At 47.1% G+C, this 18,031-nt stretch overlaps 5 protein-coding genes across 5 annotated transcripts; 4 read left to right on the forward strand and 1 right to left on the reverse strand.

Annotated features, from left to right (window-relative positions):
- Window positions 1-2,200: 2,200 nt before the first annotated feature.
- H6S33_007014 (uncharacterized protein) lies at window positions 2,201-4,363 on the forward strand (the record flags this gene model as incomplete). The annotated part of the gene is made up of 1 exon (XM_044838645.1): window positions 2,201-4,363. The coding sequence occupies one exon, from the start codon at window positions 2,201-2,203 to the stop codon at window positions 4,361-4,363; it is 2,163 nt and encodes a 720-aa protein (XP_044689178.1).
- A 338-nt stretch (window positions 4,364-4,701) lies between these two features.
- Window positions 4,702-8,184, forward strand: H6S33_007015 (uncharacterized protein; the record flags this gene model as incomplete). Its single annotated transcript, XM_044838646.1, has 1 exon — window positions 4,702-8,184. One exon carries the CDS (start codon window positions 4,702-4,704, stop codon window positions 8,182-8,184), a length of 3,483 nt encoding a protein of 1,160 aa, XP_044689179.1.
- Window positions 8,185-12,974: 4,790 nt separating this feature from the next.
- Window positions 12,975-13,496, forward strand: H6S33_007016 (uncharacterized protein; the record flags this gene model as incomplete). The annotated part of the gene is made up of 3 exons (XM_044838647.1): window positions 12,975-13,304; window positions 13,352-13,386; window positions 13,440-13,496. Coding segments are annotated over 3 exons (422 nt in total), but the record flags the coding sequence as incomplete, so codon positions are not given.
- Window positions 13,497-13,626: 130 nt separating this feature from the next.
- Window positions 13,627-14,132, reverse strand: H6S33_007017 (uncharacterized protein; the record flags this gene model as incomplete). Its single annotated transcript, XM_044838648.1, has 4 exons — window positions 13,627-13,693; window positions 13,765-13,841; window positions 13,893-13,913; window positions 14,094-14,132. 4 exons carry the CDS (start codon window positions 14,130-14,132, stop codon window positions 13,627-13,629), a joined length of 204 nt encoding a protein of 67 aa, XP_044689181.1.
- An 80-nt stretch (window positions 14,133-14,212) lies between these two features.
- On the forward strand, window positions 14,213-17,269 carry H6S33_007018 (uncharacterized protein; the record flags this gene model as incomplete). The annotated part of the gene is made up of 13 exons (XM_044838649.1): window positions 14,213-14,222; window positions 14,272-14,346; window positions 14,442-14,552; window positions 14,616-14,645; window positions 14,719-14,814; window positions 14,880-15,053; window positions 15,124-15,145; window positions 15,201-15,354; window positions 15,411-15,832; window positions 16,312-16,405; window positions 16,468-17,070; window positions 17,128-17,202; window positions 17,258-17,269. The coding sequence occupies 13 exons, from the start codon at window positions 14,213-14,215 to the stop codon at window positions 17,267-17,269; spliced, it is 1,878 nt and encodes a 625-aa protein (XP_044689182.1).
- Between the last annotated feature and the right edge of the window lie 762 nt (window positions 17,270-18,031).

An 18,031-nucleotide genomic window follows, 5' to 3' on the forward strand; every position in this document is an offset into this window, starting at 1 on the left:
TCGTTTTTCATTATATTTTATCATATACCCAAAGCCAAGTCTCACATCATTGCTAGTGTTAGGAACAAGGGTGTTAAATACTAGCTTGACTCAAGCTTGAGCAGATTCAGATTTTGGAAGGAAAGACTTGGGCAGCTCAAAGTATAAGATTGGGTTCAAACTTTGGCTCAAATGTACAGACAATTTCGCTTTAACATTACTAATAATCGAAATAATGACTATAACCTAGTTCAAAAATAGTCATCTCAAGTTTCCAATCATCTCTTCTATTAACTGAGAAATGAATAATATGAATACCTGCCCAAATGAACTAAGTAGAAAAGTGAGAAGACTAGAGGGGATCCGGGAAAGAGGCAAGTGAAGATCATACTTATCACTATTTAGAACTAATTCTCTATCTCAGATTGCTCAGGGCTATAACTGGAACTGTTTGGTTCCTGTAACAGACCTGTTGACTCCCATTATGAATGATGCTCAAGCAGTTCCAATTCTTCAAAGTTCTTTTGACCTGTGCAACCTTTCATTCAGAGCAGTGTACAGTTGAGGTTTCAAGCATGCGGTTTCTAGTTTTGCTAATATTATATCCCACTCTAGAGAATAGTTGCTCTGCAGGAACACTTGTGGTAGGAATAGATAAGATTTCTTGAGCTATACAAGAGAAGATAGGGAATCGATAACTATTCAATTTCCACCAAACATAAGAGTTAACCCACCGACCTTCAACAGGTAGTAGTAGATATTGTGATATTTCAGAGAAGGTGATTGGGGCGGGCATTTCTGCTTCTGAACCAAAAATTGAATATATATAAAAGGATTCTTTTTTTGAATTATCAGGCAATGAAGATGACTCAACTGTACTCAAAGAGTAGTTGAGCCCAATCGGATTTACATATTGAGTTTGAGAAACACATTCAGGGTCATCTTGAGTATTCTGTATATAAGAATCTTTCCAACACAAGCCGTATCATCCAAATACCTTCATTTTGCAGCGGGGGTCCAGTATGAAACCAATAGATTGAGACGAATGTGAATCAACATTCTGCCAATAGTTGTTCAGGAACTTCCATGCTTGACAGCAAGCTTCAAAAAGGATAGGATTGTCGTATTCATCAATATCTTTAACAGTGTTCAATTGATGTAAGAGAACCTGTTACAGGAAATACGAACACTGCTCCTAAGTTAAGGAACAGGGATAATATGAGTGATGAGTGGTGATGCGAGTACGGTCGGGTAACGAAGGAACAAGCATAGAAAGGTACCGAGTGGTGTGGGGGCACCGGGTGTAACCACACTAGTATTAGGCTATGGTGAGGGCACGCTTACTATTGGGCGTCTCGCCCGGAACGGAATAGAAGCGGGGCTTACGGCTGCAGGCCGTTCTACTTAGGGAAGTAGCTCTGGGACAATAGTACGATACAGCTTGGTTACTGGCAATTGCAGGGTTCATGGTTATGTGTCGGAATTAGAATGGATGGCCGGGACTATGCGGGGGCGCTTTTCTATTGGGGTTATCTTCGGGTTGATTGTCTTATTCTATTATCGTTATCTCATTAGTATTAGAAAGCGGGCCTTGGCATAGGTTCCAATGTGTATAAATAGGGTGGGGTTCCGCCTCGTCTTAGTGGCATCATCAGTCACTCAGCGAGCGGAATCCGGTTCACAATATTAAAAGTTTAAAAGCTATAGAATTATCGCTTAGCATTGGCAATTCCCCAAACACTATATTGTACCTTATCCACTACGCTGTTATTTTATCGATCGCATATTATCAACTTCCTGATAAGACAACTACTTGCTTAGACCAATACTTGAGAGTATTTTGTGTGGCGGATAGTCACCGTGCGCTCAAGTAAAAGAATAAGAAAGTAGTCTATTAGAAGGGCTCTTTGATACCTTATGCATCCCCGAGTAGCAACAGCAGCTATCAACAACTTTACTTGCACTACCTCCTTCATCGTTCGCAGAGGCAGTGCCGAATATCTCTATTGCGGATACCTCGAGTACGCCGGATTTTTTATTGAAGCAGGCACTACTTGCACGTTCGAAGAACACGACCCGGAGATCCTCAACTACCCTGAACTCTTCCCCATCAAAGTCACCCTCAGACAGCAATCCTACGGATTAGCTCACTCCGTCCCTTGGTTCGTCGTTCAACGCTGGTGCAGGAGACAGCCACAGCTCAGAATTGAGCATCTTAGCAATGTCAAGGGGTCATCAGCAACGATCGGAGGAAGACTACAACATGGAGAGCTCAATCACAGTGAGAGATCGAGGTATAGTCGAGACCCAGGTGAGACAGCGCTACAGGAGAGATCTGGACATGCCGATCAGCGACCTCTTCAGATCGACTCAGCCGGCCGAATCCTATGGCCAACCCCGCTCCCGCAGGCAAGGGGACTATCGAGACTATTCCCCGTACAAAACGCCAATCAGAGAGAGGTCTTCTATTCCGAGGCCCTCGGTCCCCAGGGTAACGGACGAAGACGAAGATACGAATATGAACGTGGAGGAACGCCGAATCGAGCACCCCTTTGGAGAAATCATCGGGCAGGAAATCGAACGGAGAGGAGCCCCAGTGGTTCAGCAGCTGAGCCGCGGACTTGGAGACCTCACGGTGAGCGTCCAAGACCTCCCTGCAATCAGGGCAATCACTCGGCAGCACGCTGCGCAGCTCACCCAGCAGCACGAGGAACAAACCAGACTCATCCGCGAATTGCAGATGAAGTTCGACCAGGACCAAGAAGAACGGGAGCGTCGCGACGGGTTTATCCTCGCGCAAGTGCGGGCAGAAACAGCCGCAACCACTACGAATCTCGGCCAAGTCTTGGAACAGATCGTCAACACTACTAGGACCCACCAACAGCGGCAGGAAGAGCAGGCCCAGCACATAACCATGCTGGCCGACTGGATCCAAAAACTGCCGAAAGAAGGCCCAGCCCAAGTCCCAGAAGGCATAGCAGCCATACTGGCACAATTGGAGAGGACCATCCAGCATCAGGTCTCATTGGTAGATGGGTTCTCTGGAACAAGGACGGCTCTGGAAGAAATGATGGAGCAAATGAGGGAAACAGCCCGTAAAACGGCTGCGGAACGACCAGTGAACCCAGAGACAGGTGGCGGCGGATCAGGCCCACCTCCCCAACCACCTCCCCAACCACCCGTCGCCCCTCCAGCTGGCTCCGAATCCAGTGAGGACCCCGAAGGCCAAAGCCTAGCATCAAGAAGCAACCCTGAGCGTAGTAGCCAACAAGGGAAGCGAGGAGGTCAAGGAGCACAAGGTGGAGGCAACGGGAATAGTAATAAGGGAGGAAACGCCCCTGGTGCACCGGGACCTCCAGCATCATCCTCATCGGACTCCTCGGATTCGGAAAACGAACGACGCCGTCGGCTGGAACATAGAAAACAAAGACAGGAAAGGAGGCGCCAACGAGAGAAAGACCTCTCGCACCCTCCTCGTGACACCGTAGGTGATGCACCCAAAAAGGCCAACATTCCCTTCTCCGGAAAAGCCGATCAAGACGTAAGACTCTGGATCGACCAGATGGAGATCCTAATCAGCCTCCAGAAGAAGGTCCAATGGGATAACGGCACCAAGATTATGTGGGCATCCCTCGAGTTCACCGGTAGTGCGGCAAACTTTTGGCGGAATTTTACGGAGAGGTTGGCTGTGGACAGCAGTATCGGAACCTGGGAACGGTTCAAGCAAGAACTCCGCACTCAATATGGCAACCGCACGAGTCAGGATCAGGCCAAGCAGAAGATGGACAGACTCCGGCAAACTGGCCCAATCGACGACTACATCAATGAGATGCAGAACCTAGAATGGGACGCACGAGTTGGACCAGTTGTCATGAGATCCATGATCCTAACAGGAATAAACTCCTCGCTGGAACAAAGGCTCTCTAATGCGATTGAGGAGCCTGAAGATTTCGTGGACTGGTTAGCCTGGGTACAAAAAGTCGGACGCAAGGATCACGAGGTGAAGGCTCGGAAAGAAATCCTGCGAGGAAAGGATACTGTGAAACCTCGCGAGGAAAAAACGGAACGGCGGAAATCGCGCAACAACGCAAATCCTCGCAAAACTTTTCTCGCATCAGCCAACAACTCCAAGATCTCGGATGACTTAGGTGTCACCAAAGAAGAGAAGGAGAAATGGCAGAAGGAAGGAAAGTGTTTCCGTTGTGGTAGAGATAACCACTTCGTAAAGGATTGCGTGGCGACGAGCAAGGTTAGGTTAACGAACCTGAAGAGAAAAGAGCCTCCTTCCGGGAGAAAGGATCACGGAAGGGAGGGCGATAAAAAACGAAAATTGGGGCCACAAGGTGAGGCATTTAGAGCAAGGATTACAAATTTGGAGGACTAAATTGATTGGGTATTCCTATTTTTGCGGTGTTTCATTCTATGTTGTGCTACGGCTTTTCTATTCTGTTTTGGAAGGAAGATTTTTCTAAGGGATCGGATTCTGTTATGTTCTATCGGTTGTTATTTCGCGCAATTTAAATTCTCTTCACACACACTTCGAGAAGCGGGGTCACATTTCGAAAACGCCTGGCGCGTAAGTGTTGTACTATGATCTTTATCAACGCTCAAATTTTCTATATAAACTCCCTCGCCCCGCGCTCAGAACAAGAACTATCATCATCAACCCCACTTGTACCCAAGAACAATCCGCCTTACCCTACATTTTCAAAACATACGAACATGTCTTCACACAACCAAGAAACCCGCCTTGAGATTGAGATCTCTTGGAACCACCCCGCAACTAGTACCCAACATGCAGAAATAGTCAACGCACTCCTAGACAGCGGAACAGAGGACTGGGTTATGTCCTGGAACTGTGTCCATCGTCTCAAGATCCCAACTCAACCTCGACCCAAGCCCCTCATCATCAGACAGGCTGACAGCACCCCTATGCCTAACTCCGGTACTCATATCACCCAACCTCTTACCTTCCGCATCGGCAACCACCTAGACAGAGACATCGTCTGTGAGGTTGGCTCATTCGCAGGAGAAGACCTCATCATACCACATCGATGGCTCAAGGAGCATCAACCTACCATACATTGGGGTCAGAACAAGGTCACCTTCGACAACATCAATTGTCCAGTGAAGGGATGCTTCAGGACCATGTATGATATATACGAAGAAGACCCAGAAGAGCTGGTCATCAGGCTGTTGAGGTCGTCACCCGAGACACAGATGATGATCGAGCAATACCCCTTCTGGGCAAGGGCATTGGTAGGCGAGACCCTCGCTAGTGCTATACCAATGGAGTACCAGGACTTCGTCGACGTCTTCTCTAAGGAGGGAGCCGATCGACTACCTGATCACTCTGAATGGGATCACACCATTCCCCTTATGGAAGGAAAGCAGCCTCCATGGGGACCGATCTATGCGCTCTCCCCAGTGGAACAAAAGGCACTCCGGGAGTACTTGGACGAAATGCTAGCCTCTGGCAAAATAGTCCCCTCCACCAGCCCGGCAGCAGCACCGATCCTGTTCGTGAAGAAAGCCAATGGAAAACTGAGGTTATGCGTAGACTTTCGTGGCTTAAATGCTATCACAGTCAAGAATCGCTACCCCCTTCCACTCATGACAGAGTTGGCCGATTCGACGAAAGGAGCAGAGTTCTTCACCAAGATAGACCTGAAAAATGGCTATAACTTGATTAGGATTGCTGCTGGCGAGGAATGGAAAACAGCTTTCAGAACGAAGTACGGCCACTTCGAATATAGGGTAATGCCTTTTGGCTTAATCAATGCACCGGCGTCGTTCCAGGTCATGGTTAATACCATATTTAAGGATCTTCTAGATCAAGGCGTAGTAGTCTACTTGGATGATATTCTAATATATTCAAAGACTAAGGAAGAGCATACGACTCTTGTGGGAAAGGTATTGGAGCGACTGCAGCAAAACCATCTATACGGGAACCTCGAGAAAACGGAATGGTACAAACAGGAGGTAGAATTCCTGGGATTTGTACTATCAGGGAAAGGGAACCAGGTCTCGCCTAAGAAGGTAAAGGCAATCACCGAATGGTTACCACCCACCAAGGTCAAGAAACTTCAATGTTTCCTCGGATTCGCCAACTTCCTACGACGGTTCATCCACAGGTACTCCGAAGTCTGCCGACCAATGACCGATCTCCTAAAGAAAGGTTCCGTATGGCGATGGAGCAGTGAACAGCAAAGTGCTTTCGACGAACTCAAGGAGAGATTTACGTCTGCCCCAATACTACGACACTATGACGAACACAGTGAAGCGATCATAGAAACTGACGCGAGTGACTGGGCTGAGGCCGCAGTACTCTCTCAGGTGTTCGAGGACGGTATTCTACACCCGGTAGCTTACCACTCTCGCAAGTTCAACGAGGCAGAGGTAAACTACGAGATCTATGACAAGGAGATGCTCGCTATAGTTTCTGCTCTCTTGACTTGGAGACATTGGCTGGAAGGAACGGACATTCCTATCCAGATACATTCGGATCATCAGAACCTACAGTACTTTACAACGACCAAGAAGTTGTCGAGAAGACAAGCCAGATGGGCCGAAAAGATAGCACCTTTTCGCTTCAGGATTCATTACCGACCAGGCGAAAAGAATGGCAAGCCAGATGCACTTACAAGGCGCACAGAGTTCGCTATGGAAGGGGGAGTAATGCGTGAACAACCCGTAAAACAGTTGCTCAGCGCAGAACAATTTGTCAGGAAATCACGGACCAGTGTAGAAACGGGCCCTGAAATCATTGGCAACCCCGAAGAAGGATGGACTCCGTTGGATCAGTGGTACGACATACCAGGTACTGAGCTGCCTCAGCCACTACAAGACTGGTATGAACAGGACAGACAATGGGTTCGGAGAGTGTTCCGGGATGAACCTCTCCCTGACGCAAACCTTGAAGTCTTCGGAACAGAGGAAGCTGATGCCGTAATAACGGAGCTTGCCACTGAATGGACCCCGGGATCGAATGAGGCCACCCAAGATGGTCGTTGGGTAGTGCCAGGATACGCGGTCAGACAAGTCATCGAGGATCATCATGACAGACCCGTAGCGGGGCATCTAGGAAGGGATAAAACCCTTGAGTTGATCGATAGGAACTACTGGTGGCCAGGAATGTCCACGGATGTAGCCAACTTCGTCAAGACTTGTGACGTGTGCCAGAGAGGCAAGCAACGCCGGAGACACTTGTCACTCCCTCAACCCCTAGAGTTAGCCACCACACCTTGGACTGATATCTCAATGGATTTCGTAGTAGAAATGCCAAAGGAGAAATCAGGATTCCGTAACGTATTGGTAGTCGTGGACCGTTTTACGAAAATGGCTCACTTCATTCCAATGACGGGAATCAACGCGGAACAAACCGCTAACGCCTTTGTCAAGGACATTTGGCGCTTTCACGGACTTCCTAGGAGCATTGTCTCTGACAGGGGAACACAGTTCGTATCGGCATTCTGGGCTGCGGTCACGGAACGACTAGGGATTCGTAGAAGACTCTCGACCTCGTTCCACCCACAAACGGATGGACAAACAGAAAAGACCAACCAGCACCTCGAATCCTACATCCGGGCCTATACCGCCGGAACAGGAAAGAAATGGAAGGACCTACTACCGATTTGCGAGTATGCATATAATAATGCGAAACACTCGTCGACAGGACAATCGCCGTTCTACGGTAACTATGGTTTCCACCCACGAACAGATTGGCCAACGGATGCGAAAATCAGACAGCTGGATGCCAAGGGAAGCACCTACCTAGAAGACCTTCTCCTAGCCCATGAGTCAGCGAGAGACACGCTGCAGAAGACCTTTGACAGGATGGCGTCAAGGCCAGGGCCAGCAGTTCAGCGGTTCACAATCGGTCAAAAGGTTTTGCTGGATACTCGGAACCTCGGCGGTTACAATAAATGGTCGGACAAGTTTACAGGCCCCTTCGAGATCGCCGCGGCTGTAGGAAATAGGGCTTATAGATTGAATCTTCCGGCAGAATGGAAGGTTCATGACGTATTCCACGAGATGTTGCTGAGACCTTATCGAGAGGATCCCAACCCGGGCAGGCAACAGAATACACGAAAACGACTCGCAACACCCGACCCTCAAGAGGCACTCTTAGATGAGAACTTCAAACCGGTTGCCAACACTCGGCCCCATACGCGGAGTCAAGGGCCAGTCACCGACTCGAGATGACCTCTGAAACGACAGCGGACTAGGGAAGACTAGCTCGATACCTTTCCTACTCTATGACTTTTCCCAAAGGGGTTTTTATCATAGAGAGGTTTTAACGGTCGAGGGCGACGTCTAGGAAGGGGGAGTAGTGTTACAGGAAATACGAACACTGCTCCTAAGTTAAGGAACAGGGATAATATGAGTGATGAGTGGTGATGCGAGTACGGTCGGGTAACGAAGGAACAAGCATAGAAAGGTACCGAGTGGTGTGGGGGCACCGGGTGTAACCACACTAGTATTAGGCTATGGTGAGGGCACGCTTACTATTGGGCGTCTCGCCCGGAACGGAATAGAAGCGGGGCTTACGGCTGCAGGCCGTTCTACTTAGGGAAGTAGCTCTGGGACAATAGTACGATACAGTTCGGTTACTGGCAATTGCAGGGTTCATGGTTACGTGTCGGAATTAGAATGGATGGCCGGGACTATGCGGGGGCGCTTTTCTATTGGGGTTATCTTCGGGTTGATTGTCTTATTCTATTATCGTTATCTCATTAGTATTAGAAAGCGGGCCTTGGCATAGGTTCCAATGTGTATAAATAGGGTAGGGTTCCGCCTCGTCTTAGTGGCATCATCAGTCACTCAGCGAGCGGAATCCGGTTTACAATATTACAAGTTTAAAAGCTATAGAATTATCGCTTAGCATTGGCAATTCCCCAAACAGAACCATATAAAAGGATAGCTGTTTCTGTAGAGTTGGGTATTGGGTTGAACAATAAATATAGTACGGGAGTCAAAGATCTTGAGTATGCCAACCATTTTGACTTAGATTCCCCAGTACTCGGAGGAGAGCTCAAACGCAACAGTATCAAGCTTTGTCTCAATGGCAATAAAGTATACAATAGCTGGTTTGAGGTAAGGATACCAATCCAGCAAGGCATCGGTACTATTCCAAAGCACTTTCATGTCCAATAATACGTAATTATGCTCGATCTTCACTGCTAGACACTGAGCTTCCAAAGCTTCCTATATCAAATTTGATGTTCTTATTTTTGATGCGATTTTCCGGACAATTCTAAAAGTTCCCACAGCTGAACTTTCAAAGCCATTTGTGCTGCTAGGTTTATTACATGACCCATACAGTGAACATGCCCATCTTCTCTGCTCCATCCAATCCCTTGCATAAGATCAAACTCAAAAATGTTGAGCATCGCGGTATTGACAGTTACATTGTGTGCGGTAATGCACTTTATAAAATCATGAATTTTATATTCTCGGAAGACATTGTATGTTGTTTGTGATCGGTTCTCTGCAGTATGTGATCCGCGTAGCCGTTTGAAGCCAATTATTATGTTCTGGAGTTCGTGGTTTTGGTTCATCCAATACGCGATTATGCCAAGGTAGGGGACCTTATTTCTAGACGTGCAGGCATTAAGGGTAATATTGATGCATCCACCACTGTCGGTATAGTCTTCCAGGCATGAAATAATGGTAGGTTTGAGTTCAAGAAACAAGGATTGCATGTCTCGGATTAAAGTCCTCCTCGAAATTGGGTTGATTGTGGAGTTACAATAACTCCTCAGGTTCCTGAATGATTCCGCTTCAACAATCCGAAATGATGAATTGGTATCGACCAGAAAAGCTGCCAAAAGCTTCCTGTACTTCGCTTGCTCAAACTGCTCTCCCGGTACCTGCCTGATGTCGGTTTTTCTCCCAACCTATAAAGTCCATGGATTGAGTACTTCACCTCTTTTCCGTTTCTTATTCTGGATACGATTGAATGTTGTTGTCTCCGCATCTCTAGATTTGGGTAAGTTTGGATGATGTTTGTTGAAATGGCGAATAAATACACTGGTGGTTGTGTATTTCAGATCGTAGGGTCCCCAAGGTGTTGTTGTAATCGGGCAGTGGTAGCATCTTACTTGGTGTAAGGTAGTATCGGGTATTCTTTCTCTAATAATAAGATATCTATCATAAAGATAGGCTGTGTTCCTAGAATTAGGTAGTCCGCTGATTGTATTCTCCGTCCTATACTCATCTATATGAATAGATTAATGAGAGTACCAACCGGCATGAATAACAGCTGGATAGTAAGATTAACATCCTCCATTTTCCTGAAAGTGTCCATCCCCTGCGAGCTCTGGAGGGAAGTCGGGTACAACAGACATATTGAATAACTTCGTTGAAAACACTCCAGTAATTGATTTCTTCTTGAGGTGCTTTTCCTCGGGAGATGCAAACGGATTTGCTAGATACAACACAAACATTGATTATATAACACATACATTTGTGGCTTACTATAGGGCTCGAGCTCAAGCTCAAGCCTTTGCAAAATGAGCTTGAGTCGGCTTGGATTGTGAAGACCTGGACTTGTCATGTTCGAGCCAAAAGCTCGAGCCAACAGCTCGAGTCCGCTCGGCTCGTGCCCAACACTAATCATTCCTGTTCCGGATATCTAACATTGCACAACCCCCAAACCTCCGTCCAGCCCCTCCCCTCCCCACCCGATACGCAAAGGATCATCCCACGTCCGACTACCGCGGGCGGGAACCCAAGCCGCAAGGGCGAAATGAACACTCCACCGACACCTCCGGCACCAGAAAGCAGACACATCCCCATACAGTCATCGCAAACCGGCAATACACTTCATCCTCTCTCATCACGCCCGATGTAAATGGTTAAACCTAATTTATCCTTTGCCCTACAACCAATTACCGGCAGAGCTTCCGAGAACACCCGGTGACCACGGAGGTGCCGTGTCCGCTTTCACCGCCGCAACGTACTCAATAGCACAGCGGGGATGCGCTCAATCGGAAGAAAGAGCCTCAAGAAGCGCTGTCCAGACCCTAATCAGAAGAGGATAATGGGCCGTGGCCGCTAGATGATGTCTAGTCGCGGTGCGCGGGGGCAGACGCGGGCGCGGGCGGTCGGCAGGTAGAGACGACACCACTGGAGAAAGAGTCGTGAGGTGCTAGATAGGAGAATTGATCTCGATATTCCAAGCCGGCAATTATTCGTAGTTGCTAGCTACAGCTTCCCTTCCGCTTTTTTAGGTTTGGTCGGCTGTGTGCTGTGTTCAGACATCTCAGTGGGTACTCCCGGGTTGTCACAGAGGTCTGTACCCGAACCGGCCCGGCCTTATAATATTTGTACCCAACCTGGCCCAACCTGGGTGTTTTACCGGGGTAAATCTGCGTCCTGTATGGGTACAAATCTTTTTTTTTGTTTAAGTCATTAATTACATGCAACCTTACAGTTATGGTAATTTATATCGGTACAAATCCGAATATATACTATTCCTTTCACGTAATACTGGGGATATTTGATAACTACCGTGGTGGGGATTTGGAAATATATTACCATTTTTTAATGATGAAGTGCCTTTTTCTTGCCAATAGAAACAGCTGAGTATACCCAGAGTTAACATATAGGCCACACCCGGCTCGGGCCGTTGAAAAGAGGCTGTACTCAACCCATACCCGATGGGTGCTACCCGGGTAGCGAACGGGTTGAGTGTCACCCATTGAGATATCTGGTTGTGTTGTATCAGCATCTGGGCAAAGATAAAAGGCTATTCTGCCCTGCTGGCCAAGTGAGCGCCCTGTCGACCAAGTTGGCCAACGAGGCGCACTATTAGCTAGCAGAATGGACTTGGTAACCTCACCAATAGATCCTAGCTTAGCATATTTACCCAGTTGCAGTGCTCTTGTCCATATGCGAAGTTGGTCACTTTGGGAAGATTCGTACATGGCGGGTCGCCATATCGGAATATTCAGCCGTGGCTGGGAGAAAGCCGCCGTTTTAGAAGTTCTCAAACGGCTAGGCCATGTGTGGACTTCTAATATGGCGCTGGGAAGTAATTTATCTTTTTAGTCTTGTCCGGAAGTTCCGATGGATTTATTAGATGGTAATTCGTTCGAGTATGCATCGGTAGTTACGAGAGCTTTATCGACGCATTTCTAACAAGGCATTATACTCAACACAATCGACAGGCGTACAAACATGGTCGACCTAATTCGTACCCCTGTTCATCATGATATGGGTAGAGATAATGATTAACTATACTACACGTATTTAATTTCATCGGTGCTAATCAACCCATTGTGTGCAGTAACATAAAGATATGATTCGAAGGTTTCTTTCCTCACGCCATATTAGAAGTCCACACATGGCCTAGCCGTTTGAGAACTTCTAAAACGGCGGCTTTCTCCCAGCCACGGCTGAATATTCCGATATGGCGACCCGCCATGTACGAATCTTCCCAAAGTGACCAACTTCGCATATGGACTAGAGCAGGACCATAGGGCCACTGGCTTCTTGGTAAGGAACTTGGCCAACAGGGTAGCGTAGTTCTCCCCATGGTGAACGGGCTGATCTCTGCCATTTTATATGGGTTGGTGAAGGGGACGCCCCCCCCCCCCGCGGCCGCCAACCTGGTGTATAGGGCGCTCCATGGGCCAACGGGGCGTCTTGGCGATCGGAGCAGAACAGAAATCTGGGATGGCAAACTCTTCAGCGAGAGGTAAAATAAAGATCATCATTTCTCAGGAATGCCCTTGTGGAAGAGAACTACGACAAATGGTGAAACTGCATGGTCAGTCCAATTTAACATCCAATCCTAACGGTAACGTGATGAGAATATCATTGGCCGTCGTGCAGCTTGCATAATCCAAGTGGGGTAACTCTGTATTGTCAGACACAATACAGGACGTATTTTAGCGCCTTACTTAACTACGTTTGTGGAGAACAGCCCTCGATCCTACACCATTACCTTGCCGCTAGGCCTTCCGGGATGGCTGACCCTCTCTCTATAGCTGCCTCGGTCGGGGGTTTACTTTCTCTTGCCTCGCAGATCTCCCTCTTCCTCGTCACTACGATCACTACTGTCAGCACAGCCCCAGAAAGCATCAAAAAGCTTAGGCAGGAGTTTTCATCACTGTGTGTTGCTCTCGCAAGCCTTGAGAAAGCATTAAGCGTCGATCACATTGCCCGCCGGCCCGACTTTCCCAAAGAGGATCTCTCGGATGTTCTAAGCTGCATGATGGGTGACTTTATCGTATTACAAGGTGCCCTGGGCAAGCTCGTCCCCGGCCCCACTGACAGCAAGATGAAGATCCTAAGAAAGCGGTTGGCCTGGGCGTTCCGTGAGAAGGAAGTCATTAATATGAAAAATAATGTAGAGGCCTATAAGTCCACCATACTCATTATGGTAACAACTGCTTCCTTGTGAGCATGTTCCCTGAAGAAAGGATGGTTAACAAAACCATATATCTGGATAGGATGACGACGAGTGCGACGTCAAACAATGTTTGCGCCCTGAGAACTCAGTTACTTGAGCTATCCACAGACATGGAGCACAGCAGGGCAATTTGTATGCCAATATCGAGGGAGAGTCGGACTCCATATGGGCTATCCTCAATATCCTTTTCGAGAATGATGTCGCTGGAAGGTATCCAGGGAGCCTTCTTACGCAACCGGGGAAGTCCTTTCCAGCGTTATGCAAGCGATGCGGCCTCGATCTGTAGTGGGGTAACTGTCGAAAGTCGAATTAGTGCTGGATATAGTCAATACACATACGGCGCACAATCAATTATCGATCTATACCTGGATAGTATTCGTACAACGAGCCCAAGCCCTTCGATACATTCTGAAACCCTCATGGACACCCCCTGGGAGGAAGCCTTCCAAATTCTTAGCCCTCAAGATCAACAGTCGCTTCACTTTATTATTACCTCTTCAAAGATCGATATTCTCTCTCAAATCATTGGCATAACCCATGAAAAAAGAGTACAATACATAGCAGGGGAATGGGGGGTAGGATATGGGGGGACGACTATGGTAACTCGAGATGTGGTAGATAGGGTTATAGGCTGGATGGATAAGTTCAAAAATCTTGGAAGTATCCTGGCTCCGGTTGATCCCGTTTACGCTACCTTGCCGTGGGCAGCTTTTCGGTTTTTGTTGATGGTCATGGGGGAGGATAGTGCGAGAATGGGGGGAGTGTTTGTAGTATTGGAGGATCTGATTGCGATTCTAAGTCGGTGCGAGATTTATGAAGGGTTGTATCTGAAAGGGATAAGGTTCGCTCCCGTATATGAGCATTTGGAGAAGGCGTTGGTGGTACTTTATGCTGCTATCTTGGCCTTTTGGCAAAGACAAAGAGATTCTATGAAACCGGGATAGCGGGTATGATCCTTCCCCAGATCTATTGCGCTTGAGTTCTATCCTGTTGAAAGAGACGAATCTAATCCCGTCGATTTGGTTGTGTTTGTGCATTATAGAGCGAATGGTCACTGAGATTTTCAACATCGAGGGCTTTCAACTTTCAATAGACACAATCAACAAGGCTGAGGTGGAGGTAGGTAAAATGGTAATTGCGGTAGAGGCGACTGGTGAGTAAAGAATAATCGACGTTAAGTGTTTTACAATGCTAAGTCTGGTGTGGGCGTATATAGTGCAAAAGTCGGAGCATCAGCAACTGAGAGGTATGTAATGACAAGCTATCATCAAATATTGATGGCTTCCTCAGAATGACTAATCTTGATGTGGCACTCGTAGAAGAAACAAGGCTTCTCCGAGACCTCTTGGCGGAGATCGAAGAGCCTCTAGTACGTATTGATGGTCAGGTCACTGACATAGTTGTGAAATTCGATGGTAGTTTCCCTTCGATTGGTCAATAAACGGTTTCTTTTCTTACTAATTGCGCTCCATTGAACCAGAGGCTAGACGCACTCACATCCTCACATGGATCTCGCGGATTCCTTATAAGCAGCATCACGCGCGAGCAAGGGAAGGTCGCCTCGACAATACCGGGGAATGGTTTCTTGAAATGGAGGCTTATACCGAGTGGTACCATGCGGATAAATCCGCGATTTTGTGGTTACATGGAATTCGTCAGTCTCCTGTCTTACTTTCTCGGAGGTCTGGGATGTGATGTACTGATAATATTTCAAACTGAAGCAGGGGCCGGAAAGACCAAGCTTGCGTAATTCTCCCCTCCCCTCCTCCCCGGCCTTGTATCAGGGCTCATTCTGGTATAGATCTCTAGTAGTAGATGTCCATCTCGAGGAACTTCAAAGCTGTACGCATAGCGAGGGTTTCGCCTATTTCTACTGCAATCGTAACGAGCAAGACCGTCGTGACCCCGCGTCAATATTCCGCGCTCTCCTTAAACAGCTTTCCATTCACCCCAGAGTACCCGCGTTATATATATACGTCCCGTTATTCGAGAGTATGAGCTTCGTGAAAAGGAAGATTTCGCATCGGGTGACTTCTCATTCGATGAGTGTAAAACACTTATTATTGAGCTCCTCACTATAATCCCCAAAACGACAATTATTATAGACGGACTGGATGAATGCGATCTAAACAGCGCCAGTGATGATTGGACAAGAGATGAGCTATTAGACGCGTTGCAAGAGCTTGTCCGTACTCCCGTCAAAAGTTTAGTGAAGGTCTTCGTTTCAAGCAGGGAGGATCATGACATCATGAAGGCGTTCAAGAAGGTGCCAAATCTCTGCATCGGGCTCCCGGATAATGCAAAAGAGATAGCACAGTTTATAGACATGGAGGTGCGGAAAAAGATTGAAACCGAGAGGTTATTGGATGGAAACGTAGATAAGAGCCTAGAGGAGAAGATTTGTATGGCGCTGAAGAGAAAGGCAAATGGAATGTAAGAAGATACTAGAGAAAATATATGTAGAGAAGTGTAGTAATTGAGCGTGTCATTCCAATTAACTAGAGAAGGGGGAATGCCCCGTATTTATACTAAAGGAAGATAACACAAAACATAGTAAATCATAACCGTATAAGTAATAGAAAAACATGACTAATAAATACCAGGGAAAGAATGAGTCAAAACCCATGACTCATGATGACAAATGAGAATCCTCCAATACTATGAAATGTGATGAGCGTACTATTTTAAGAGATACTACTTCTCATCCATAACGATATTGCGTACTAAAGCTGTTTGTGACAGGTTCCTATGGGTCTATCTTCAAATCCAGGTATTGTGTACTATGAATACGGAAAGCGACATCATCGGAAGATTGGATAGTCTACCTACCAGCTTGGAGGAAGTCTTTAAAGATTAATTCATCCAAGGCATTGATAGGGAAGGAGGGAGAGGAAAGAGACTAGCTTATCTAGCCATGATGTGGAGGTTGTGCTCGACGGAACCGCTCTCCCCGGAGGAATTGGTAATAGGATCTGTCTCTGCCCTGAGGGTGGAATCCGCCAGCTCGTCTGCTACCATAGGCAGTGATGTTAATATCGAAACTATACTAAAGCTCTGCCACGGCCTAGTCGTCATCGATCACCAGCTGGAAGCGATTCGCACATGTGTCGGTACAAGGGTATTTGGAGACCCTCTGGAATGAGCAGGAAACCAATAGCATGGCTGCAGCAGTATGTTTGTCAATACTCTTGGGGAGTATTCCGCAGAACTTGTCCAACAGCCCCGTTATTTCGGAACCCAACTCAACTCTTACTCGACCGAGATACCACGATGAGTCCGAGAACGACGAGGATTGGTCAACCGAATACTCGACCGATGATCTCTATCATGGGTCTTTTATTTATGCGTTTCGCCAGTGGCATACACATGTGAGATTATGTGGCGATAGTATCACCGCGCCGAAAGTGGTGGAATTGTTAAAACGCTTTTTGGGTTCTTTTGAAACACCATCGCGTGCGTTTATCAACTGGCTTAAGACTTATGAATCCCTCGAGTCGTGGGACTTTTCAGAGTCGCTAGATCATCACAATAACTTTATCTGCTTTTCGCCCAGCATGATGCCGATGATTCGCTACTATGGGTTCACAGATATCATTATGGATATGTGGGCCTCGAATGAGAGTTTCGATGTCAGTATGGAGAACGGTTTCGGACACCCATTACTATCGATAGTATGTGGCCGGGGTAACGAATGAATTATCAGCGAACTCATAAAACGAGGGGCGAAGGTTGATCAGTTCTGCGCGCAATATGAAGTAGCACTGAACTATGCCTCCGAAAAGGGCCAGGAAGATGCTTTTCAGGTACTTCTTGATAATGAGGCAGACATCAATCACGTGGGTAGTAACAACGTATCAGCACTCAGCATAGAGACACACAACAGCCACAACGGCATAGCACAAATCCTCCTCAATAACGGAGGACACTGTTAGTACTTGTAAGCGAAGACAGAAGTGGTGGGGCGAGATAGGAAGGGGGCTCATGGGTGATCTTGGGGGACTCGTAATGGATCGAACATGTACCATATTTACACCTCCCTGTCTTCTCTCTCTCCTGTCTCCTCTGTTCTTGAAATCAACTCTTGTTCGTACTTTTCATCAACGTCCGTCAATAAAATTATGAATTCTCAACAGACACCAGCACATCAAACATGATCTGGAGATTGCATGTGATTATGGTCAACTTGCCGTACTAACCATTTTGCTTGGAGGTAGCGCTGATTCAGGCCATATACCGAATCCGCAATCGCGAAGGGCCTTAAGGTTCTACAATCAATCGGGAATCATTCTCTCCAACCAGGAGCAATGGTTGAAACCATCCATCACCTTATCACCCAAGCTTTCTTTCTGGTAATCTTATAGGGCTCAAAGGCTTGATAGACTGGGGCAGACCACATAATCCTCTCACTCTCCCCTCTCTATAACGATGCAGCTCAGGTAGTGAGAGGCCTCCGTACCCTAGATTGATAAAACAAGAACGCCTACTAAAAGAAGCTGGCATCCCATCCTTGGAACACCTCCTTACCTACTGATGAAGAAAATATAGCCCTCAAATTTTATACCAACCGCACGGTCACCTGATTAATGAAAAATTAGTTTTCCTTCTCCCACCACAAAAAATCAACATAAAAAG

Source organism: Morchella sextelata, assembly GCF_020137385.1.
Source record: "Morchella sextelata strain SCLS chromosome Unknown scls_22, whole genome shotgun sequence".
Classification (NCBI taxonomy): domain Eukaryota; kingdom Fungi; phylum Ascomycota; class Pezizomycetes; order Pezizales; family Morchellaceae; genus Morchella; species Morchella sextelata.